The 25,375-nt window shown below is 54.7% G+C and overlaps 2 protein-coding genes and 1 long non-coding RNA gene across 3 annotated transcripts; 1 reads left to right on the top strand and 2 right to left on the bottom strand.

Moving 5' to 3' along the window:
* Positions 1 to 7,290: 7,290 nt before the first annotated feature.
* Positions 7,291 to 13,060, bottom strand: LAG3 (lymphocyte activating 3). The gene is made up of 8 exons (XM_031444191.2): positions 12,663 to 13,060; positions 12,232 to 12,379; positions 11,582 to 11,841; positions 10,662 to 10,925; positions 9,967 to 10,242; positions 8,176 to 8,418; positions 7,764 to 7,891; positions 7,291 to 7,504 (listed from the first exon to the last, which is right to left on the bottom strand). The coding sequence occupies exons 1-8, from the start codon at positions 12,718 to 12,720 to the stop codon at positions 7,352 to 7,354; spliced, it is 1,530 nt and encodes a 509-aa protein (XP_031300051.1). The 5' UTR covers positions 12,721 to 13,060; the 3' UTR covers positions 7,291 to 7,351.
* Positions 13,061 to 14,498: 1,438 nt separating this feature from the next.
* PTMS (parathymosin) lies at positions 14,499 to 18,789 on the bottom strand. The gene is made up of 5 exons (XM_064478988.1): positions 18,632 to 18,789; positions 15,700 to 15,771; positions 15,441 to 15,519; positions 15,238 to 15,299; positions 14,499 to 15,073 (listed from the first exon to the last, which is right to left on the bottom strand). Exons 1-5 carry the CDS (start codon positions 18,674 to 18,676, stop codon positions 15,023 to 15,025), a joined length of 309 nt encoding a protein of 102 aa, XP_064335058.1. The 5' UTR covers positions 18,677 to 18,789; the 3' UTR covers positions 14,499 to 15,022.
* Positions 18,790 to 19,217: 428 nt separating this feature from the next.
* LOC116150369 (uncharacterized) lies at positions 19,218 to 23,684 on the top strand. Its single transcript, XR_004134101.2, has 2 exons — positions 19,218 to 21,708; positions 22,358 to 23,684. It is a non-coding gene; the product is annotated as an uncharacterized LOC116150369 (long non-coding RNA).
* The last annotated feature ends 1,691 nt before the right edge of the window (positions 23,685 to 25,375 follow it).

Below are 25,375 nucleotides of genomic sequence, written 5' to 3'. Positions count from 1 at the left end.
GGCTTTTGCAACATCACTGCAATGTCAACATAGTGACAAAGGCAAATAATGCCTTATTATTTTATATGAAAATGGCTGGCCCTGGCAAACCCCCTATAAGGGTCTCAGGGACCCCCGTGGGCCACACTTTGAGAATCACTAATCTAGAAGTGTACTCAGTCTTCAGATCTTAGCTGTCTCTCTGCACAGCCCTTTAGCTGTCCCCCAAGTCTGTTTTCTCCTTCTTCCTTTGTAATAGAACCCTCAGTTTTTAGCTGAGTTCATGGCTACCCCAATTTCAGTTATACTTCCCAGCCTCCCTTGCAGCTGGACATGGCCAAATGACTCAGTCTGGGTTAAGGGAGAGAACTGGAAGCATAAGGCGTGTCCTTCAAGGGAGAGTGTGTGTGTTCTCCTTTGGGCAGGAATGCAGACATCCTTCCTGTTTACAGCCTGCCTACTTTTCTCATTTACATGACCTAGCAGGCTTCTGTAGGCTTTTAAGATTATAAGCCCTGATTTGGCCCAGTTCTCTCCACTCATTCTTATGTTCAACAAAAGCTCAGTGTCTAGCAGCCCAAGGAACTCTGCTGGGAGCCGGGGATGTGACATTAAGTAAGTTAAATGTGATCACCGCTCTAGCCTGTGACACCAACACTAAACATTGAATAATTCCATTACAACCGGACAGTTGCTACAAAGAGTGAAGCACACAGTGATGGGACAGCTTACCACGGGGAACCTTGTTTCCACTGGGAGGGCGAGAAAGTCTTCCACGGGAAGCATGTATTAGTAAGCACCGGGCTTTGATACAAGTGAAAGAAAATTCAGCATAACAGAGGCTGAAATGAGACTGAAGTTGATTTCTCATCTGAAAGAAGCCTGGAGGTGGGTGGTCCAGAGGGGAGGGAGGGGAGATGCCAGCACACCTAACCCTGTTTGTATCTTGTTGCTCTGCCATCCTCATCCTCTGAACGACCCCGCCTCATAGTCGGAGAAGGTTGCTCAGGTCCCTTTATGAGAAGATCTCCCCGGACCCTGTGCTGCTTCCCCCTTGGAAGCCCTTGTCCAAGAGTAATAATGAAGAAATTACTGTTTAGTGTCTGTCTCACAGGCTACAGTGGTGACCACATCTGTCTTACTTAGCACCCAGCAGAGTGCCTGGGGCTTGCTAGATGTTAATACTTTTAATACTTGTTGCACACTTTTTAAAAAATATTAAATTCTATTGATATGAAATTTGTGGTGATAAAATAGACATACCATAAAACTTACAATTTTCACCTTTTCTTTTTTTTTTACTTTAAGAGACATGGACTTAATGGGGACACATTTGCTCCATTTTAACCCTTTTTAAGTGTGTGGATCTGTGTTACTGTACAACTGTCACAACCATCCATCTCCAGAACTTTTTCATCTTCCCCAACCAAAACTGTCCCCCTCAAACACTAACTCCCTATTTCCTCCTCCCCCCAGCCCCTGATCACTGAGTACTTTTTGAATGAATGATTGGCGAGAGACTGGAGCCAAGGCCACAGACTGCAATGCCTAGAGGGGCCTGCTAGGTAACAGAGATGAGAAAAGCATGCTGGCAGGAAACAACAGGGAGAGGTGGGGACCAAGGTAAACAGAGTCCCTGAGGGTAGATCTACTGAAGGCAGCCTCTGCCCACACAGCTCCAGCTGGGCCGAAGGCTCAGGCTGCATCAGAACGTGAACCTGGAGTGGCCAGCTTGGCCAAAATTTCAAGAGAAGATGGAAAGGCAGACATTTATGTAATATCTCCTAATTAAATTTTTGTTTTATTCTAACACTGTGTAAAAGTGGGGAGGGTATAGCTCAGTGGTAGCGTGCATGCTTAGCATACACCAGGTCATGGGCTTGATCCCCAGTACCTCCGTTAAATAAAAAATAATAATGATAATAAAATAAGTAAATTTACCCCCTCCCCTCATAAAATGAAACATACCCTACAAAACCCCCAAAATAACACTGGATATGAGGTGGGAAGCCCCACAAAAAAGGCCGGCAGGGCCACTATTCTCCTGCCAGCACCATCCGGTTTCCTGGCCCAGAGGCTCTATCTCACTTTTTGCCTCTGAAACGGCTTATTTCTAGGAAAGTGGAACTTACCCCTAAAATTTTATTGGTTCCCTGAGCTCACTCCTGATTGGTTATTTCCTTCACTCCTGATTGGTCCATTTCCCTAACTTCTGATTGGTCCATTTGTAGTACTTTATTTGCATGGAGCTCACTCCTGATTGGTTATTTCTCTCCCTCTTGATTGGTCCATTTCTACAAAGCTTGTTCCTAATTAGTCAACTTTTGTTATACCTTATTTGCATACAATGTTGCAAAGTGTAAACTGGCAGCCTATAAAAGCCTGTGTAAACCTACAGATGGAGTCCAGAGCTTGGAGTGTTAACTTAACTTCTGTAGGCCCTGTGGCATAAGAAACCTGAATTCTCCAACTCTCGGGAGGCTGCTTGGTCTCTCACCCGGATGCAAGTTGCTGTCACAACTGAGCTATAACACGTTTTTGTACAACATTTCAATCACACAAAGCATTCCAAGGGTTGGATAGAACTCAGGACCTACTGGTTGGTAACAGGTGGACTGTGTGATGCCACCCAGCTTTTGGGTCTGTTGCCTGTGGCTGCCTGTGAAGATGGGTTCCCAGGAGTCAATGTCCCAGGAACCCGGCTCTCCCTCTGGGGTGTTCAAACAGGAAAAGAGGAAGAGATGGCAAGTTTATATTTAACACTTAGTACTGTTGTGTGCTTTATATGGTTGTGTCTTTAATTTGCACAACAATGATCAGACATAAGAATTGTTTTTCAGACCATACAGATGAGGAAACTGAGGCTTGAAGCGTTTCAGAGAGTTGCTAACAGTCGCAAAGCTAGTAACCATAAATGATGGAACTGGGATTTGGCCCTTCCTGCTTTGTCCCCAGTCCCTGGAAGATCCCTCTCATCCTACTGCCTCTCCTCTGCATTAAGAAAGGCCAGGCAGGGAGGGTAACGGCTCAGTGGTAGAGCGCACAGTTAGCAAGCACTAAGTCCTGGGTTCAATCCCCAATACTTCCACCGAAAAAAAAAAAAAAAAAAAAGGAAGGAAGGAAGAAAGAAAGAAATGCCAGGTGGAGGGGGAAAGGGCAAGAAAGGGTAGGGGATTAAGAGAAACTACTATGTATAAAATAAGCAACAAGAATATGTTGTACAACCCAGGGAAATACAGCCATTGTTTCATAATAGCTTTAAATGGAGTATAATCTATAAAAATACTGAATCATTCTGCTTTACACCTGAGACTAATATAATACTGTAAATCAACCATACTTCAATTAAAAAAAAAGGCCAGGATGAGGTGAATGGAAGTCTTTTCCCACAGCAGTGGAGAGGGTATGAGGTCAACAAGCTCATCCAGGGCCTCTGAGCCTCAGCATCGCCACGATCCCTCACATCTCTAGAGAGATTTTCCATTTTCAAAGCACTTTCACATACATTAGCGCATGCCAAACCTTTTCAGTAGGTACTACTATCCTCATTTTGCAGAAGAGAAACTGAAGTTAAGCTATCTGCCCCATCATATGACTGTTGGCATGGAGCCTGGGGATTTCCAGAAGTCTCCTGGTTCCTGATAAATAGCTATTTTTGCTGCATGTATTCTATGTCCAAGCTGGGATGTGGGGCGAGGAGGCCAGGAAGGGAGAAAGAGATGGAGGCTGAGGGAATCCAGCCTCAGGGCAGGGCGCTACTGGGGAAGCGGTAAGGCTGCCTGAGGAGCAGGGAAGTTGGAGGCCCCAGGTGCGGTCCTGTGGTGACCTCCTTACCAGAACATGTGCAGCTGCACTGATACCCTCTGCAAAGGGGGTGGGGGCAGGGCTCAGAGATGGAGGCCATGGGGGAAGGGCCACACGGACTGTTCTCTGGGAAGCAGAGTCTTGCCAGGCTGACCCACCTCCACCCCGGCCACATCCCCTCTGGCCCCAGGACCACTTTCTGCATCTCTCAGAAGATGGTTCCTAGACCTCCCGCCCCATGGGAGGTATGAGCAGGCAAATTTCAGAGCCCAGCCTGGGCTCAGCCAGCTGGCACCTGCAGCCCCTTGGAGAAACTGTCAGCCGCAGAGTGGAACAGATAGAATTCATCCTCACCCCAGCCTCATTCCCTTCAAAGGGTGAACTCCATCTTGGGGTGGGCCCGAGCAGGGAAACCTAAGCTCTTCGTTCATCTCCTTAGTGGGAGGTGTAGCAGCCGGGGCCCAGGCCTGAGCCCTCATATCTCTGGCAGGTGGGGCTGGGAGCTTTCTGGGGCTGCCCTGACCCGTGGAGATGAGACCAAATCAGGGATGGGGGACACACTGGCAAATGTGACCACAGGTCTGAATGAGCACAGCATGGCCTCTTGCCTGACACACTTGACTTGGCAAAGCTCTGGACTTCATTTGGCTTCCAGAACTTCTGGATGGCAGACATGGAGGAGGCTGTCAGGTTCATGGCAGGGCTGGGGGTGAAGGTACTCAGAGAGGCCTCTTCCGCTCTTGGCCTAGTTCTCTCTCAGGCACTGTTCCCCACTCTGATGGCCTGATGGTGCCAGACAGCCCTCAATGATCCCTGCCTCCTTCAGTTTACGCCCGTGTGTTATCCCTTCCTACCGAGTGGTCTCTGCGACCAACAGAACAGGACAGACAGAAGGGATAGAATGTCACTCTCCAGATGAGTTTATAAAGACCTGCTCTGTCGTGAGCGGCCCTATGAAGAGGTCCATGTTGGGAGGGACTACGTCTCAGGCCAGCAGCCACTTGAGGGAGTCTCCTTGGAACCAGATCCTCCAGCGCAGCCAAGCCTCCCGATGACTACAACCCTGGCCCGTATCTTGGCAGCCACCCTAAAAGAGACCTGCACCAGAATTACTCAGCCAGGCTGCTCCCAGATTCCTGAACTTGTGAGATAATATGTTTATTGTTTTAAATCACGAGTTTTGTGATTTGCTATGTGTCAGTGGACAACTAGCACACCTCCTTCCTTTTTAACAAGGGCCTAAGATGATTCTGCCCACAGCCCCCACTAGCTCCCTGCAGATAAACTTGGGGTTACAGGATGAATTAACCTAGCTCCCTGGAAGGCCCTAAGAAGACAGGAAAAGGGCTGGAGGTTATCTTGCTGGTTGGGGAGGGGGCTTGGGAGAAGAGGGGCAGGAGCAGGAATGTGTCACCCTGCTAGGAGAGACCCCACAGAGAAGAGGGTAAGATGAATCAAAGGAGCGCCGTATACACAAGCCCCCTGCCCCCTCTTCCTTCCGCCCTCTGCTTTCCTCTTCCTTAGTGGGTGGAGGAACAGGTGGCCCTTCGCTCTGCCTGTCCCCTCCCTGTCCCCTTTGTGCAGGAGCGAGGGGAAGTCCCTGCACAAAGCCAATGACTCCTCAGTAATTCCTCTCACAAGCCCAAAGGGCAGCGGGTGTTACTTAGCAGAGAGGAAAAACGCCACCCACAGAAATTTCCAGGAAACCCCAGCACCATTGGAACCTGGTGGAGAGCAGGGCTGTGGGCAGAGCCCAGGAGTCCCCTCGGCAGCGCCCCAAGCCCACGGCACAGGGTGGGATGCTGCTCCGGTGGCTTCGCAAAGGGAACTCAGGCCTCACCTTACAGTGTGACTATCCCTGGCCAGCTCCTTTCTGTGCCACTGCGTCCCTGCCTGTGACAAGGCAAGGGCCACCACCCTCCTGAGGCTGGGAAACTCAGATGGCCTTAAACGGTTCATTATTCAGGCTTCAGAGGGCGCCACTCCCCACTTGGGCTCTGCACAAATTAGATTCCCTGTTCCCTGTCCTCTGTCCCCAAATCTCTGGCCATTGTGTCTCCATGGGGCGGGTCCTCAGCTCCATGGTTTGTGCCTGTGCCCCCACGCACACAGGCTTGGTGGGACAGCAGCAGGGCCTTTGCCACAGCACGTCTGTGCACCACATGCCTCCTGCTCCTGCAGGCCAGCTCCCCCACTTGTGACGTGTTCTCCTTTCTGTCCAGGGTGACAGCGTCCTCAGCCCAAGTCCAGAGCCCTGCACACACTGCAGGCAGAGGGCTGGGTCTCGGTGGGGTGAGGCGCTGTGTGTGTGTGTGTGCGTGCGTGCATGTGCATGCTCTGCTGAAGCCCAGATGAATGTTCCCTCCAAGGGTGGGAGAGAGAGGGGGGGGGGGACTTCATCATTCCCTGCACAACCACGACCAGATCAGGCCTGTTCCTCTTTCGTAAACGGGTGTTCAGCACATGTCACAGTTTTCAAAGCCCTTTTATTATCCAGTATATTCTCAACAACCCGTTTGGTTGGATTATCTTCATTGTCCCATATAATTGGTGAGTAAACCGAGGCTCAGAAAGACTAGCTCTGGTCACATCAGCACTACCAGAATCAGAAGCCTGGTCTCCTGACTCCTCGGGCCTCAGCGGCCATCAGAGTCTTGCTGGCTGCTTTCCTCCCCGTGTGGGGCCTCTGTTCCTGGGACTCCCCTGTGTCAAACTTGGATCCTAAACTTCCCCAGCTGGGAGATGTGCTGCTCAGTCCCTGCCCCGGAGGGAGCACAGGGCAGGAGACAGCTGCTAGTGTGCTCTCCTGTGCAGACCACGGAGGGTGCAGCCACAAAGGCAGAGCCAGCACGCGGGCATCTGTGCCGCCTGGCCCCCTGGCCCCCTCACTGCTATTTTCCCCGGGCTGCGCCAGCCCGCCCCGTGACCTCGGGTGCTGTGTGACAAACAGAGACCACTGGGTGGCAGTGTGCTCTCATGTCTGGGACCAGACAGGGCGCCCAGGGCTGAGGATCGTGGGGGTGGGGCGGAGGCTGCCACCCAGGAAAGTTGCGAGACCCCACCTCCGGGAGGACTAGACCCAGCTGGGCTGCCCTGAGAGAGACAGTGTGTGTATGTGTGTGTGTGTGTGCGCGCGCGCGTGTGCTGCACCCGGAGGGCGAAGCGCGGTGCTGAGGTGGGGTGAGCGTGCGGTGGGTCAGAGGGACAAAATGTAAAGAAACCAGGGCAGCCACGCAACATGAGCAGAAGGATAGAAGGACGGAGGAGAGGGCTGGAGGGATGAGGGATGAGGGTGTGTCGGACCTTCCAGAAAAAAACGACTGTCCAGGAGAGACAACAGGCAAGAGAGACCAGGAAGGAAAAATCACGAAGAACCAGGAACGGAAAGGCGGCAGATGAGAGACTGGCTGGGGAAAGTAGGTCAGGAGACTGGGCTGCGAGAAGGGAGGCCTCCGGGGCTGGGGAGAGACAGAATCTTCCCTGGGCAAGAAGCGGCCAGACTCGGGCTTGCTGCTGACAGGGAGTTTATTTGGACTGAGCTGCGGGTGCACGGGGTGCTCAGCTCCGGTCAGGGCTGCTCCGGCTCGGGCTCCGGCTCGGGCTCCGACTCGGGCTCCAGCTCGGGCTCCGGCTGGGGCTCCGGCTCCAGGTCCCCTGTCTTGCCCTGTGCCTGAGGTGGGTGAGTCCCATGCTCTAAGGCAGAGAACCTTCTTGGTCGCCACTGTGGGAAGACAGACGCAGAGGTAGGAGGATGAGGGGGAGAAGGGAAGGAGAAACCCCTCCCTGCCCACCTGGTCCCAGGCCTGCTCTCAGCCCCTCTGAGCCTCCCTCTGGTTCTTCAGGCACGAGGGGTCCCTGCAGAGCAGAGGCTCATGGAGAGGGGCTCTAAGGGCAAGTCTAGGGGTCCACCTTGCCCATCTTCCTGAGGAAAGGGTGCCAGTCAGCACTCTGAGGACTGGGGAGGGGGGTTCCTGGCTCACCCGTCTTCTCCAAAGGTGGAAGCTAAAGGCTCCAGTCACCAAAAAGAGCAGGAAGAGGACACCAAGGACGAGGAGAGGGAGGTGGCCCGTTTTCCGGGCACCTGGGGCTCTCCCAGAGCGTTGGGCACCTATGGAGAGAGTGTAGGATTGGATTCGGCAGAGGGTCATGGCTGAAAGGACATCTTGCCACACCCCCACATTACAGATGTGAACAATGAGACCCAGGGGGTCCAAGGGATTTGTCCAGGGTCACTCAGCTAATTAGTGGCAGAAGTGGATCAGGCCTAGATAAGAGCCAGAAGTCAGGTCCCTGGTTGGAAAGGAGAGAGTGGGGATGGGGCGGGAGGGATTCTGGAAGTGGGATGGAGATGACTGCTCGGAGCTGGGGCTATGGTGCTGTGGGGTCTCAGACCTGGGCCAGACGGCTCAGTGAAGTATACCGCTGTCCCGAGCAGCCTCTCCCCCTGGTACAGATGGCACTGCCACGGCTGGGAAAGGAGTCTGGCCTCCTGCATCACCAGCCAGGGGCCTGGGAGACTCCTCCAAGACCGCTTGTCCAGTGGGCTCCACACGAACCGCTCTTGTCCGGATGCAGGAGTCACCTCACAAAGCAGTTTTCTCAGGTTGCCAGGTAACCCAAAGGATTGGGGAGTCACTGAAAAAATCAGAGGGAAGAGACCTTTGGGGGCCTTGACCCCTTTACATGAAAGCATAGGTTCAACTCCCAAGTCTCAGTCGCCTTGACTCACCTGGGCTCTGATTGGGTGAGGGTGAGGGGAGGAGATCGGGGTCATGGCCCAATTAATCTTATCAAGGCAAAGCTCTGGTCAGATCACTCTGCTGCTCCAAAACTTTCCAGGCTCCCTACTGCCTTCAGGGGACTGTTCAAATTCAAACTGGCCCGGATCACGTAACAAATACTATTTCAGATTCTTTTACATGACTTTCTACTCGAATGCTCAGAACCCCCTATATTGGTCAGGTGAGTTGGTCCCCAGGATGTCTTGCATTTTCCTTCTTCCATGCTGTGGCTCGCACCTGTGTGCCCCCTCCCACCCATGAACTCTATCCCTCTTTCTGAATGTCTAGAGAACAGACTAACTGATCTAGAGACAGCATCTTGAAGCTGTGCAGTGAGGGGCAGGGTGGGCAGGAGGAGACAGTCGGTGTACAGGCCCCCTGAAGATTTGGTGGCACAGACATCTGAGTTTAGACCCAAGTCTGGCACTTCTCAGCAGGGTGACCTTGGGAAAGTTCCTTCTCTGTAAAACAGGGGCAACAGTCTCTCTCCCGTTGAGCTGTCATGCAGATAGTGTGGAAAACTGACTCAAGACAGCTGACCCTGGAGAAGACCTTGGACAGAAAGACTTGGTAGGCTTTGTCGACTGATGGGACATCGGGGAAGGAGGAGGCCAGGTTTCAGGAGGAGTGGGACACAACTGGAGTTACTGCTGGAAAGCAGACTTCACAAGGGGACTGGATGTGGGGAAAAGATGGTACTGTGGGGAAAAAGTGCTCCCAACGGCTGAGGTGTGGGTACAAGATCTAGGTAGAGATGTGGGAAGCAGGTGGAAATTCAGCATTGGCCTTTGGGAGATGTATTACTTGTTAGCATAGTCATTTATTCATTTAACCAACATGCATTATTAAGCACCTACCATGTAGTGCTACCATTTAGTGGCCACAGGCGAGCACTGCAGTGGCAGCCAAGCTGTGGTAGTTACCGATCAATCAGCACATACTTTCTGAGTTTGTTTGTTTTTTTTCTGTGCTTGTTTTAGACTGTCTTGAAAAGCCCTCACTCGGTAGATATTTGCTGACTAAGGGACTGATTTATTAACTCCTCCCAAATCCAGGTCATTTCCTGCAACTTTACCCCAAGCCCTGACCCCAACGTGGACAAGGACTCTTAAAATGTACTCCGTCTCTTTTGAACCATTCGAACTTTTGCCACCTCTCCTCCTAACTTCTCAGACCCTCCCCCCAATTCAGAGCAGGGGAGTCCCTTACAAAAGAGTGGGACGTTCATCCAATGACTCAGGGGAGATTTTCAGTTTCAGTTCATTATATGGGGGCGAGAAAAGAGGAGGTACAAGGGGCAGCCCCTGTAACCTGCGCCCCATGGCCTGGCATCATGAAGCGGACTGGCCCAGTCTTTGCCCAGCCAGCCTTTCCTCCCTGTCCTTTCCCACCGGGGGCTGACCTGTGATGACTGCCAAAGTGACAGTGGCACTGAGCTGCTGCCTCTGTAGATGGACACGGCAGGTGTAGGTCCCAGCCTGGGCCTGGCCCACAGCCTCCAGTCGAAGTGTAAAGTTGCCATGGTCTCCAGCCACCAGGAGGTCAGGGCCTCCTCCAGGAAGGGCCCATGTGGCAGTGAGGGAAGACTGGGTTCCCACATCTAGAGGCAGGTGGCAGGGCAGCTCCACCTGGGAACCAGCTCCAGCGTACACTGTCAGAGGGACTGCGGGCTCCAGACCTGGAGAGAAGAGGGAACCCCGAGTTAAAGTGGAGAGGAATGTGCAGAGGCTCTGGACTGCTGGGTCTGCAGGGAAGGGAGGCAGAAGGGTGAAAGAGGTGGTCCATCTCTGAAGAGTGTTAAGGGGCAGAATAAGATGGAAACATTGAAGATGCTCAGAACCCCAGAATGCAGGTGGGCCAGCAGGACACCAAAGGCTAGCAAGTGAGGCTGGATGGCCAAGGGAAAAGCTAGAAGGGGAGAAGGCGCTGAAAGGCTGCAAAGGAAAAGAGAAAGGAAGGGGTGGGACAGTGAGGCCCACTGCAATCACAGGTGGCATCACTGCCGGAGAGCTGGTTTGGGGGCTCATAAGTACGGGGGAGGTGATGGGGGGCAGGAAGGGGTTGTGGTCAAGTGTGAAGGCAGAGTGGAGGAGTTACCCAGAACAGTGAGGTTGTACGTGATGGAGACATTGAAGCCATCTCTGTAGGTGAGGATGCAGCCCCAGGCCCCAGAGTCCAAGGGGCTGACTTGGGGCAGGAAGAGGAAGTTTCCAGCTAAGTGATGATGGGGGGACTCCTGAACAGGGACTCTGCCTCGGCCCCGGAACCAGTGCACAGAGGCCGGGGAGTCAGGGCGGCTGAAGGAGCAGTTCAAAATGACCCAACTGGAGGTCCAGAGAGGCCCTGGGGGCATGGCAGTCACTGCACAAGGACAGAGAAGGTTATCAGGCCCACTTTCCCAGCACAGCAGGCCACCTAAGCTGGAAGCTCCTGGAAACAAGTACCTTACTATAGATCTCTTTGTCTTCTCCCTTCCAACTGTCCTCCAGCGCACCCACCCAACCAGCGCAGTGCCTGGAGGTGCTTAAAATGGATGCCCAGGAGTCTCCTGCCTACTTCCCTCCTACCCCCCTCCCCCCACCAGTTTACTTGGCATGGTCTCCCTCTCCCCTTCTCCAGGTCTTGCTTGAGGTTCCCCACTAACCCAACCCCCACTCCCACCCTACCCTGAGAGACAGATGTCTGAACTGAGTCACTCCAGCCCTGCACTCTCCTCTCCAAGGGGTGCCGCCCCTCCTCCACCCTGGCACTCCCGCTGTGGGTGGGGGAAGGGGAGCTCAAGGGGTGATACAATCTCTCCACAAGGCCCTCCCCCCAACACACGTGCTTCTCTGGGGGCACCATCCACCCGCCAGCAGGCTCACCACCCCCTTCCGCCCCTCTGCTGGGGGTTCTCCAGCAGGGCCTAGGGCGCATCCTTGAAGCACAGACTCTGCTCAGCCCTTCCTGCCTCCGGGGCAGCGGGGAATGGGGCGCCCTCCTCCCAGCCCCGCTCCCCTCGTCCCGCCCCGACCTACCCGCCGCCTGGCCCACGCGCAGACGGAGGCGGCAGGCGAGGGCGCGGTCCCCGAGGAGCACCGCGGCGCGGTACTCGCCGGCGTCGGCGCGTCGGGCCGGGCGCAGCCACAGCGAGAAGTCCCCGCGCTGGACGCGGCGCTCTTCCAGCTGCACGCGGGGCTGCAGGGGCTGCCTCCCGATGCGCAGGCCTCCGGGAGCCAGCCTCAGCACCGTGTAGACGCGGGGCCCCGGGCCCCGGGCGGAGGGCGCCGAGGGGCCACTGGGACGGAGCGAGATGGGACTGAGAAACCCGAGGGGGAGGAAGCCCCGGGGAAGAGGCAGCCCAACCACACTCTGAGGATGAGGAAGCCCACCCAAAGGGAAGATCTCTGGGTCGCTAGTCGTCTCGTCCCTCACTCCCGTAGGGCCAGCACCATCCACTACTGGAGAGCCAGGCATGTTCTGGGACACAGGTGTGAGGGGACCTTCAGCGAAGGAAAGGCTGGCGGAGGAGTGCAGCAGGGGCGGCCGGGGAGGCTGAGCCACTGGCTTCAGAGAGCCTGACAGCTCAGGGGAGAACGCGGAGGACTGGCTTGGGCCTTGGATTGTGGGTCCAGATGCCTTTGCTGCTGGATTTGGGGGTCCTGGTGCCCCAGTTTGGGATGCATACCTGTCCGGTAGATGCTGCCAAGTGACATGTCTTGTTCGCAGAAGGCTGAGATCCTGGGGGGGGATTGTGGGGCTGCAGGGGAGTTGGGCAGGAGCCCCCTCCTGGGCCCACACCACCGGGAACTCTGCCCCAGGGTCTGGAGCCTCCACTGGGGAGGAAAAGAGAGGCCAAGAGGAGGGGCCATGAGTCAAGAGACTTAAAGGTAGAGAAAGAGATGTAGTGTTTCCCTAGGGAGAAACAGGGCTGAGGAAGACCTTGGGTTTCTGCCCCTTCCCTGCCAAGGGGGAAACTAAAGAGAGGCTCTGAAGGACTGCCCCAAGAAAGGCACCTAATCTAAGAATTTGGCATCTGTGTAGCGATTGAGAGATCCCTACTGACCCCTTGCTGTGGGTCTGGAGGGCAACCCTCCCAGAGGGCCATCCCCCCCTTACCTGCAGCCGCCCATAGCAGTTGCAGAAGCAGCCAGACCGGGAACTGAGCCTCCCGCATCTCCCCTTGGGCCTGGGTCACACAGCCGTCCAGAGGGAAGAGGTCAGAAAGTGGAGAAGGACTGTGGATGAAAGAGAGGTTCTGCAAAGAAGGAGCTGAAGGAAGAGAATCTAGAAAAAGAAGGATGGAGGCCTGGAGAGGGGAGGAACCAATGACCAGAGGCTGGAATCTAGAGGAAAGCTAGCTGGATCAGGCAACGGGAGGGTGGGGTCTAGAGTGGGGTGGGGTGGGGTGGGGGGTCCCAGGGAATGGGGCTGGGTGCAGGCAGAGAGCAGAGTGGAGGCAAAGTGGCTGTCTTGAGCTGGAGGCTGTTCTGCTGCTCCCAGGGCCCTGGCCCCTGTCCTTCTGCCTTCCCTCCACCTTCCCCACTTCCCCTCCCCGTTGCCCCCCCCCCCAACACCCCAGGGCTCACGGTTTCGCTTCGCAGTGGAAAGTCTGAGGGGGCTGATTCCCAGCAGCCTTACCCTCCACCCCTGTGGTGGCGCTCCCCTTGTTTATTTCCTCAGTCCTGGGTGTCCCCACCGCCCCCTCCACTCCTCCCCCACCCTCTTGACTGTTCCCTTTCTCGGGACCGTCTGCTCTTCTCTCTAAACCATTTCTGCCTTGAACTATCCGTTTACTCACTTCTGAGTTGCCTCCCCAGGCCCCACCTTTCTTAGCAAGCCCTTTCCTTGGTATTCATCTCCTCTCTCATTCCCATAACTTCCCAGAACCTCACTGCCCCGGTCCACCTGCCTCCCCACCCATCCGATGACTGCCAGCTTTACTAGACCCTACAAATGGTAGGTCTGAAGAAGGGCATCCCAAGGGTAAATAGCTACACTGTATTGAGATTTCATTATGTGCTGAGCACTGTAGTGGACCTTTTACATGGAGTAACTCGTGAAATCTAATATTATCCCGCATAGTACAGATGAGGAAACTGGGGCAGCTTCAGAGATTAAATAATTTGCCAAAGTCAGGGAGTATGAAGACAAAAGATGTGTGTGTGTTTGTGTGTGTGTGTGTGTGTGTGTGTGTGTGTGCGCGCGCGCACGCAGTCCTGACCCTGGGTGTTTCCTCATCTTTCGGTTAGAATGTTATCAATGAATCACACCCACCCCTCTCTAGTTCAAACCCCTATGTAATCAGCAGCTTCTCCCAATCCAGAGGTTCTGAACTGAGAGGGCAAGGGTGATCTGGAGAAATGCAGAATTCTTGCAACAGAGACCAAATGCAGGGGAAAGTGAGGCAGAACTAGGTTAGGAAGCCTGAGACTGCCAGGAAAGCTCTTGCTCTGCGATCTACCCAGCCTAAGCAGGCAGAACACAGCAGGCCTGGAGCCACAGGAGGCCCTGGAGTTCTCCCTGCCTCCCCAGGAGCTCACTTTCTCAGTACCAGGCAACTCTCACAACATCCAAGGAGGCTGAGACCCAGGCCTCCAGCCTTCTCCCACTTCAGGGGCGGGACTTCCTGTTTCTGACGCTGTTTCTTTGCCTGGTTCAGCACAATAGAGCTGGTAGCTTTCCACTGGGCTCAGCAGTGTCTAGCCTGGTGCCTGCTAGCAGGGAAGGGTGTGTGTATGGCCGGAGGGAGCAGCCCTAATAATCCAAAACCAGGAAAACCAGGGCAGGATTCAGCTCTTAAAGACACTCCCTGCCCACCCCAGAGTGCAATCTTGTCTTCTCAAGTGGTGGGTGGTAGGAGGGTACTGCTGCTTTTTTATAGAAGGGAGGGGCCCTGACAGCATGTGCCCTTGGCCACCCTACTTACTCTGCACCGGGAAAGCAGGAGACAGGTTAAAAACAGAAGCGCGACCGTTTCTTTATTAAATTATACAAAAAGGGGAGGGGAGGGGGGCAGCTGTGGGGCTCGGCCCCAACCCTGGCCCCACCCCGGCCTGGCGCTGTCTGAGAGGAGGGCGTCTGAGGGAGACCCAGGGATCAGGCAGGGTAGGGATGGGCAGGATGTGAGGCTGGGATGCAGAGGACAGGAAGGAGAGGCTGCCGAGGAGGGTGAGATTGGCTGGAGGAGAGTAGGATTGGCTGACAGGATGGAGGAAGGGAGAAGGGAGAGGGAGGGGGCAACTGGGGACCAGCTGGAGAGCTCAGATGGAGCAGGTCAGGAGGTGGAAGATGGCAGTGAGGATGGAGGGGGCAGTGTATGGAGAGGCGGCAGGAGAAGGCTGGGGAGAGGGAGGGCGGCAGCTCTGGCGCAGGGCCCAGAGCAGGGAGACAGGTGAAGAGTGGCTGCACTCGGCTGTCCCCACCCCCACCTCCAGGCCCCGGAGGGGCCTCCCACCCCCAGCCCACTGGCACGGGGCTCATGCCGACGCCCCATTTTCTGTCTTCTGCCGCTTGGGATCCGCTTCATCCTGTGGAGAGGAAAAGAGCTGGGGTAGCTGTCAAACTGGAGAGGGACCGCCCCCAGTCCCGCTCCAGCCCCCGCCCCGGCGCCAGCAGGATCCGGTCTGAATCCAAAGGGCTCCCGGCCCTGCTGCATCCCTGACAGCCCCTCAGCCCACAACCCAGCCCAAACCTCCTCTTCAGCAGCTCTCTTCAGCGCGGGCCCTTCGTCGTCATCTTCTTCTTCTTCCTCATCTGAGGAGCCAGAAATGGGTCATTGGGGAAGGGCAGGAAGCTCCGGCAGAGACCCCCCTGTGGTCGCCCGAAGCCCAGCTGCAGATCTTCAAACCCACCCTGCCTGTTCCTTGGAGCCCAGCCTCCCCGGCCCCTCCCCACCTTCCTCGTCCCCTTCATCCTCCTCCTCTCCGTCCTCAGCAGTTTCTTCTTCCTCCTCCTCAGCCCCGTTCTCCTCCTCCTGTGGGGACCAGAAGAGGGAGTGGTCAGGCTGGCCCTGTGCCTCCGCCCACCATCCCCACCAATGGCAAGGGGCCTGGGAGGGCCCCGAGGGCGGGGCGACGGGGTGGGCGGGGTCAGGAAAAGGCGGGGCCCCCAGGAAGGCAGCTGGGGGCTCAGCGGGCAGGTGACCCTTCCGCACCTCCACCACTTCTTTCTTTCGTTCTTTCCGGCTTGCCTTCTCCTCCACCTTCTCTTTCTTCTCCTTCAAGTCCTACAAGAGAGAGAGAGGTCACCTTTCTCTCACCACAAATGATCTGCAGCCCTTAAGGCCCTCCAGCCCCGGTTCTCCCTCTGCAGTGAGCTTAGAGGACTGTGAAATGGAGAAGGTGGGCAGGGTGGCTGAGAGACACCTCAGGCCACAAAAAGGTTGAGACCAGGTACCTTCCGCAAGACTCGAGGGAGGGGGCAAAGTGATGAAGCCAGGGAAGAGGCAGCCAAGGTAACTGCTCACCACCCCCACCAAGTTCAGCCTAGCCTCACCGGCTGAAGGGTTCAGCTCAGCAAAGCAAATCCCCTCCATCTGCTCGCAGTCCTGACGCCCCACCCCCTCTAGAGGTCCCTCCGCCTTCTTCGCCTGCCCCCTCCCACTGCCTGCCCTGCTCTGCCTTTTGTCTACCTCTGGGGCCTTTTCCTGAGTACTCTCTCCTGGGCATTCCCCCCAGCTTCGAATGCTTTTGTTTCTCTGTGTGCCCCCCTAATCCTCAGGCTCCTACTTGGCCAAACACTACAGGAATAGGAGCCCCCTAGCCTGATTCCCAACGGCCCCCTCTCACTTCTGCCCACTCCCACCCCAAAACAGTGCAAGAAGCTTCTTCCTCCTCCCGACCACCCGTGGTGTGCGCAAGGGCATGGCGGCGCGTGCACCAGCGCGGTGAGTGCATTGGTGTGGTGTGTGCACTGGTGTGGCAGAAGGGTAGGATTTCCAGGGGGATGTAGGGGAAGTAGGTTAAAGGAAACCTGGAAGGGCAAGAGTGTGGGACATGGTAGACCAAGAGAGACAGACAAGGCCTGTGTGGGTAGGACGGGAAAGTAGGGGGAATGGTACCTGTCTAGAGTCCTCTCCCTCTACTCGGCCCCTCTCTCTTCCCAGGACCCCAGCAAGCACATCTTTGACATCTGGTTCTGATGTGGCCCAGAGAGGTTCTCACAAGAGTCCCCTCTCTTGGGACACCACAGCAGCCCTTCCAATTTAGATTCCAGTCCTCTCTCCACCCTACCCCTTGGCAGGCACTGAGCGACACTATGGTGTCTCTGTGTGATCAGATCGGATCTGGTGTTGGTGTGTATCTGATTCCATGTGGATGGAAGTTTTCTGGGTGAGTGGATCACCCTGGGAGGGTGTGTCCTTTCTGGAACAGGGTTGGGGCTAAGAGAGTGGGTTGGTGTCTGGAGGGACACCCAACTCCTTTCTCTCTTTATGGGGAGTGCAGAACCCTTGCCCCTGTCACTCCAGCTCAGGTTGCTTCTTGCCACTTTGCTGTTCTCATTTTTTTTTCTTTGCCACATGCTCAGTAGGGCATTTCTATTACCTGGTGGGCTTTCTCTACATCCTGGGTCTGGAGAGCCAGGGGGTCGTCAGCTTCTCTCTGGGGGCCCCAGCACCAAGTCTGTGTGGCCCTGGTCTGAGTTTCCCATGCAGGCTGATGGAGGGAGGGAGACTACCGAAGACCAAAGTCCAAGGGGCCGGGCCCTCTCCTCCCCTGTCCCGTTGTGTCCTCCTGGTCACTGTCCTCCCATGATCCCTTTGCCAGGAGGGTATGTGACCTAGGTCTTGTGTTAAGCAGCTCTTTGGCCTCAATTACTCAGCACAGGCACAGACACTGACACAAGCTGACACCGATTCACACACAGTTACAGAGGGGCGCCCACGCGATCCGGAGACACATGGCCCAGTATTTGGGCATCCGGGCACACACTCTTGAGACAGCACAAGAGCACAGCGGAGCCACTCGGCCTTCACAAAGCGGCAACATGGCTCCAGAACAGCTACGTCTCCACATGCACACATGTAACTGACACGGGCAGTCCCACACACTCGCTGGATTTCAGACATACAAAGACACCTACTCAGTGAAGTCACATGCCACCGCACAGCCCACCGGAGGGCCGCTCGGCACACCTTGTCCGATCTCATTCGTAGCCCCTCTCTCCCACTGCCTTGAATCCCATTGGTTCCCTTTCTCTTCACCGGCTCCGGGAGACCTCTGTGACCTCCTCAGCAACCGCCCCCACCCAAGGTCGGGCTCCCAGCCCCCAGATCCTGGCCGAATTAATTTCCCCAAGCGACACTCACAAGGTTCCCTGGGGAAATTAGAGGAAGGATGGAAGAGAGGCAAGGGCGAAGGGATGGGGCCAGGGAAGGGCGGCGCGATGTAATGCCATGCAATGTTGAGCCTCAGCTTTTTCGAAGGCTATTCCCGGCCCCCTTCTGATTTATAGGAATTCAAGGATCTTTAAGTCGGGGGTTGGAGGGAGACTCTGGAGGAGGGATATAGAGAGAAAAGAAAGCTGAAGGCCAGAGGAGGAAGGAATGGATGTAGATGGAAGGAAAGGAGAGAAGGAGAAAACTGAGGCAGTAGCTGTCGGAGAAGAGCAGCAAGAGACGGTCAGGCCTTGAGGGGAGGAGCCCGAGAGGAGCAGCCTCCCGGGAGAATTCTGTTTACACTGGAGGTTCTCAAACCGCTTAGCGGAGGAAAGGTGAGGTCAGGATGGCCGGAGAGGGGCGCGGGGAAGGGGGGCACGGTAGATGAGACGCGCAGAGCTCCGACGGGCACCGGCCGGGGTGGAGGCGCACGAGCCGGGGCCGGAGAGGGGTGGGGACGGCGCGGGGCCGGAGAGGCCAGGCCGGGAGCCGGGCGCGCGGCACTTGGGAAGCTAGAGGGCGCTGGCGCGAGCCGCGCGGAGCGGGTAGGCAGCGCCAGGCTGGGGCGCTGGGGGGAGGGCGGAGCGGGATCCGCCGGGACCCCGCGCCTAGGCAGCAGCATGGGGCCGTCGGGGGCGGCCTGGGGCGCACGACCGCGCGGAGCCCGGGGGGCGCGCGGGGGCCGGGCCGCCGCCGGCCCCGCCCATACCTTGGCGCTCAACTCGGCCGCTGCCTCCACGCTCTTCTCCGACATGGTGTCGGGGCCGGGGCCGGGACTGGCGGGGAGCCGGGGTCCCGGGGCCGGGACGGAGGGGCCCTGGACGGCGGAGGGTGGCCGCGGCCGGAACCTGGCGCGGTGACGGCGGCGGCGACGGCAGCGGCAGCGGCGGCCGCTCGGCAAGCTGGGGCTCTGGAAGAGGCGGCAGAGGCGCGCGGGGTGGGGCGGGGGTGGGTCTGGAGCAGAGACCCGCAGGGCTGCGGCCGTCCGGAGGGCGGGCGGAAGGGCGGTGCGGGCGGAGGCCGGCGCGCTCCGGCCGCGATCGCTCAGTCCTGGGCTCGCCGCCCCCGCACCCGCAGAGCTGCCGCCGACCAGCCGCTGCCGCCCCCGGGCAGGGAACCCGCTTATAAAGCGGCGCTGCCCGACGGGAGGGGCTTCCCAGGGGTGGGGCAGGCGGGAGCGGGGAGGAGAAGAGAGGGGAGGGGGATGAAAGCGGAGGTTGGAGAGGTGGGGATAGGAGGATGAAAGCGAGGGGAGGGAGCGCGCGAGAGGCGGGAGGGAGGACTAGACCAGGAGGGGGAAATGGAGAGACTGACGGTCGCGGAGAAAGGAGTGGGGCGAGGAGGTGGGAAGGGGTGGGGTTCGTGCGGGGAGGGACCTTTCCGAATCCAGACCTACTGCCTGCGTATGAGGAGTCTGTCTTTTGGGGGCGGACTGGAGGGATGGCCAAGATCCGACTGACACCCCCCCCCCCTCGTTAAAAGCCCTGAGATTTTGCCAAGTGATGGGGTGGGGGGAAGCAGATGGAAAGGCCGGCAGGTATTTGAGAAACCAAAAGCTTAGAGAGAAGGAAGAGGTCGGGAGCTACTTCCACATCTCGCTGGATTTCCCCTCTCTTCCTGCATCTACGTTCTCTGGGTGGCCTTGGGAGGGGATGGGAGAGCAAAAAGGGCAGCCGACGTCCCATCCTCCCCGAGGCTGACATTTGTGACCTCTTCTGGGTCTGAGGGAAGTCAGAGGCCCTCTAATCTCCTGTCTTCTCTTCCATCTTCCACCTTTCCTGTTTGTCCATCTCACCTCACTTTTCTTTGCCTGGTCCTTCAATTTCTCTTCATCCCTCCTCATCCACTTCTAATCTCACATCTCTCTTCTGTCCCCGCTTCTCCACTTCTCACTTGCCCTCCTCTGCCTTCCATCTCTGATCGCCTTCCCTCTCTCCCGGACCACTCTGTTCTTGTCTCATCTGAGCCTGTCACTTGGCCCTGTGTCATTAGCTGATTTTCCTCAACTCCTCTTAAGATCCTTATTTTCCACATTTTCCCTCTCTTGGCATTTCTCTTTCTTCTGCTGCCATCTTCTCCAGCCTTCCTGGATTATATCTGCCTCCTTTGCAGGAGGTTCCAGCCCACACTGTTCCACTCACTCTCAGCTCCTCACCCTCGGTTGGTCTCAGTGTCTTTGGGTCATTTTGAGAAGCTTGGAGTTTCAGGACGGGACAGGAGCTGGGGTGTGTATCAAAGGTCAGGAAGGTGGAATGGGTGGAAGGCTAGAGTTTGAAAAAAGATATCTTTGATGTGTGTGCACTCCTATATTTTGTCTATCATTTTTTAAATTTTCATTTTCTTAAAAAAGACATAGCTGATCAGTCATCACCATGTAGGCTTTGAGTGCTTAAAGACACTGTCTTTTGGTCCCTTGGTGTACACACTTCCCAATTTCTCTTTCTGACTCTTCTCTCAGTTTCTCAGTCTCCGGCTCCTCAAAAATCTTGGAACCCCACCCAGGTTTTTCCTTGCTGAACTCTGTCCATCTTTCTCTGAGATCTTTCCATCTTCCTGTCTCTGTTTCTCTGACACACTCGCTGATGCCTTTAGCGATCTCTGACCCTCTCTATCTCTGTACTCTCTTGCTACATTTCTCTCCCTCTCCCCCCTCCTTTACCCCCCCCCCCCCATCCAGTCTCCCTGTCTCGTTCCCTCCCCGCCAGTCTCTTTCCTCTCCCTCCCACCCTCCTTTCCTCTTCCCCCTTCTCCACCTCCCAGCCCCGCCTGCTGTCTCGGACACCCTGCTGGGCTCTTACCCTGTTGCCCTGGTAACCGCCCCCCACTCCGGTCACCTCCACTCCCCTCCCCCCTCCAATCACCGCCACCAACAACCTCCATCCACCTTCCTCCTATTTTTCCCGAGAGCCAATAGAAACCCTGTTGCCAGGTGGAATGCTCATTTGAATCAGCCAATCCAGGAGCCTAACTGCTTGCCCTGCCTTATATGGGGATTTGAGGAGGGCCACTCCCCCCACTCCAGCCCCACAGGGGACCAGCCCCTCCACTGTCCTTTCTCCCCACCCAGGAGAGTGTATGGGACCCTCCCTTTCACCCTTCCATAGGGTCTGGCCTCCCATTTCTCTAACTGGGACCACCGGGGTTACTGTGGACTGTGGGCCGGACTGTGGGCTGGGCCTCAAGGCCGGGGGTGGAAATGAGGTGTGATTAGGGAAGGGGAGGCGGAGGGAGCCGGGAATTTTGCCCAGGGAGGGGTGTCTGGGAGCGGAGGCAGCTGCAGTGGAAAATTCCAGGGAGATAGAGAGGCAGAGAATGGGAATCCTGCCCCAAGGCCCAAGGGAAAGCCTTGAGAATCTGAGAGTTTGGACACTAGGGTCCACAGGGACCAAAGGAAAGAGATCTAGGAAGCAGGAGGCCTGGATCTGATTCCCTTCCTGCGTGGGAGAAGCACCCCTGAACCTTCCCTGTCTGGTTAGACATCAGACCAGCCTCCTGAAGTCTTGGCTTCTTGAGAAGAAACCTAGACGTGACAATTAGCGTGAATTTGGAGCGAGTGAGATGCTGAAAGCCCACCGTCCATCCTCCGCAGTCCTTGGGGGTGGCCGCCGGGCTTCTGGGACCAAGGGTTCGAAAGGATGCCAGCCTGTGTGCTCTCCCTTCCAGACAGTGATTTCCGAGGCCTTGTGGAGGCTCGCTTCCCCCTAGAGTTCTGTTACTCCACAGTTCAACTGAGAATTTTCCGCTGGTTGAATGGAGAAACCTGTGCTTCTTACACTTTTTCTGGAGGTGAGAAAAGGGAGGCCACGTGAGAACAAGGGAGGCCTGAGCCCCCTGGGAACTATGACTTCCGGCCTGACATCCTAGCAGTTTCTTTCCCTACTGTGCAGAAGATGTTCAATTCTTACTCTTCCCATCTCATTCTGAAGTGAAGTCTTCCCCTTTTGCAGCTCCCTGGTGTTTCTCAGTTTGCCTATTTATCTGAGAGGTGAAATGCTAAGGAAGTTCTACTTGTCTGTCATTCAATGATGGGAGGACCGAAACCTGGCTCCCCACACCTCCCTGTCTACTTACTCCCATCCTATTCCCAATGACCTTGTTGGCTATTCTTCATTTTGACTTTGTTTTTTTTAACCTTTTCAGAACTCAGGTCCCTGGAGAGTTGAGAGGCGATGGACTCCTAGAGAAAGACCTCACCCAGCCTAACTTTGACTATGTTTGTTTTGAGTATGTTATTACCCCCAGGAGCGTCACTGAAGAAATCATCTTTACAACAACACGAAGGCACATTAGTCAACAACACACCCCATCAAGCTGTGCTCAGCATCTTAGTCTACTTACATCTATGTAGACTTAAACTACAACCCTCTGTTCTCTTTTGGCCTCTATAGCAAGCTTGAGCTCTTGCACTTCAACACTTTTATCGCGCTCCCTCCAGGTGCTGGGCACTGTGCTGTGTGGCGGACACACAAAGCTGAATGAAGAAGACGTGGTCCCTGCCCTCCAGGAAGAGACAGGAGAGCTCGGTCAAAGTACAACCTGGGAAGGGACAGGTATCCAGCACTCTCTTCCCCTGGACAGCACCCTGTCCCATCTCCAGGGGACTCCTTTTCTGGAGTGCCTCCCTGATCTCTGCTGATTGCAGATCCTTATCCCTTGTTCTCAACTCCAACTGCCTCCCTTGCTCCCCTCCCTGACTGCTGTCTCCGTCCCCTAGGCCCAATACCTAGCCCAAGGCTAGGCACCCAAGAGGAAGAGCTCAATAAATCATTGACTTCCTAGCCCTGACACCCTGTTTTGGACTCAGTCTCAGAGCCCTCTCAGCCTTTTTCCCTTGAGCAGGCTGAAGGAACACCGGATACGGCTGGCCTCTCTCTCACTTGGGCTCTTCTCAATAACTATTAACATCCTGGTGGTCACTGTCTGTCTTTTACGGTATCAACATCACAAGCCAAATTCTATGGCTTTCCTACTGCCTCATGAACTTTCACCTCAGCAAAAATAATTGGTTTTACCATCATCCCTCCCATCCAGATTCTTGGATTGGCTTTTCTTATGCTCTGTGCTGTCCTTCATGACCTTCTCCACTTTTTTTTTTTTTTTAATGGCGGGACTGGGGATTAAACCCTGGACCTCCTGCATGCTCAGCATGAGCTATACCCTCCCCCTCCTTCACTTTTACACTCTAAGTTTACTATTGCCCGACCCTCCATTGCCCTCCTTCCACTTTCTCCTCCTTGTGCACACTTTTCTTTTTTTAATTCCACTTTTATTGAGATATAATTGACATACAGCACTGTATAAGTTTAAGGTATACACTATAATGATTTGACTTATATACATCATGAAATGACTGCCATGATGTTTAGTGAACAGCTGTCATCTCATACAGATAAAAAATTAAATAGAAAAGTAATTTTTTTCCCTGTGATAAGAACTCTTAGGATTTACTTTCTTAACTTTCATATATAACATACAGCAGTGTTAATTATACTTACCATGTTGTATGTTATATCCTAGTATTTATTTATCTTATAATTAGAGGTTTATACCTTTTGACTACCTTCATCCAACTTCCCCTCCCCCATTCTTTTCAAAAAAGTCTTTGCAGGCCTTCAAAAAAGTCCAGAAGGAAAATGACATTTATAGATGCTTCCTGACTCTGTCCAATAAAATTTTCTGTGACAATGGGAATGTTCTATATCTGCAGTTTCCAATACAGTGACCTCTAGCCACATGTGGTTACTGAACACTTGAAATGTGGCTAGTACAACAGAGGAACTGCATTTTTTGTTGCATTTGGTTTTATTAAATTTATGTTTTGGGGTTTTTTAAATTATTTTTGTTATTTTTTCGGCGGGGGGAGGTAATTAGGTTTACTTATTTAATTTTAGAGGAGGCACTGGGGACTGAACCCAAGATCTCATGCATGCTAAGCATATGCTTGTAGTGCTTGAGCCATGTCCTCCCCTCTTGTTTTTTTGGGGGGGGGGTAATTAGGTTTCTTTATGTATTTTTTAATTACTTTTGTATTTTATTTTATTTTTTAGTGGAGGTTTAGGGGATTGAATCCAGCACCTTGTGCACGCTAAAGCATGCACTCTACTGCTGAGCTATACCCTCCCCCCCAATTTAAATTAAATTTAAATAGCCACCTGGGCCTAGTGGCTCTCATATTGGACCACATCACTGCAGACCTTGGCCCTAAACTGCCTCTTCTTTTTCTGCCTCGTCTCCCATCTCCATCCTCAGTGTTCTGTACATAGAAAGTCCAGAGCATCTTTGGCTGCCGTGTTGGAAGATCCCCTGGGCCACCGTTATCACATACGTTACCACAGGTGCATGTTTGTTGAGGATTTCCACATTTTCACAGATTAAACAGACTATGTGGCTGACCTAGAGGAGAGGAAAGTGAAATGGAAAGGCGAGGGGAGAGGGGACCAGCACTGACAGCTGGAGGCTTCTTTTGCCCAGAGGGTAAAAGGCTGGGGGAGGGAGGGAGGACTTAATAACCAGAAGGAGGCAATGGCTGTTCCAGGTGGCTCAGGTCTCAGGGGTCCTTTTCTCACTCTCCAGACTCCGTATGTTACTCCACCATGAACCCTCAGGGTTCAGATCCCACTGCCAACACACACCTCAAACACCGATGACTCTCCAACCCCTACCTCTAGTGCTGGCTTCTCTCCTGAGCAGGAGTCATGGCTCCACTTCCCTCCTATCTTCTCTCCCTGGACCCTCCACAGTACCTCAACCCCACACACATTCCAACAGAAACTCTTCTCGTTTTTCTATTTCAGTTAAAGGTCCTGTCCTCCACCTATTCAGTCCTGCCAAGGGGTCATCCGAGACGCCATCTCTTCTTTCCCTCCCAGATCCTTCACATTTCACTTGCTAAAGACTCTTGACTGCCTCCTCTTTCTCCAGGCCCAGTCCTGCCTCGGCTTCAGGGGTCAGCATCACTCACTGATTTTAAGCTTAATTACTTCGGGTTGTCAATCACGATTTAAAATTTTTGTATCTTCAGCACCTACCCCCATAACCTGGCATATTGTAGAAGCTCAAAAATGTTTGCTGAAATGCATAAACTTCCTTTCTCTCTAAAATACAAATGGATTGTTGTCATTTCCCTCCATAAAACCTTCTGATAGCTTCCCCAGGCCTGTAGGATCAAGTCCAGAAGCAAACACAACCCTTGCTCCTCTGGTCCCTCTTTACCTCTGTAGCCTCAGCTCTCACCACAGTTCCCTCGTAAGTTTTGCTTCAGCATTTTTTTTACTCCTCATAGTTCCTTGCAAAGGGAGGGAGCCTACCTCTGTGCCTCTGCCTTAATCACACCTTCCATCTACAATACTGTCCTGGCTCCCCAGCCCCACCCCACCCCAAGCCACTCCCTCCCACTTTTGCCCTTTTAATATACATCTTTCTATGGTGGCCTTCATCACAGGATTTTCATTGA

The sequence above is a fragment of the Camelus dromedarius genome, chromosome 25, assembly GCF_036321535.1.
Source record: "Camelus dromedarius isolate mCamDro1 chromosome 25, mCamDro1.pat, whole genome shotgun sequence".
NCBI lineage: Eukaryota > Metazoa > Chordata > Mammalia > Artiodactyla > Camelidae > Camelus > Camelus dromedarius.
The sequence above is the reverse complement of the archived record's forward strand: the minus strand, read 5'-3'. Positions and strand labels throughout refer to the sequence as shown.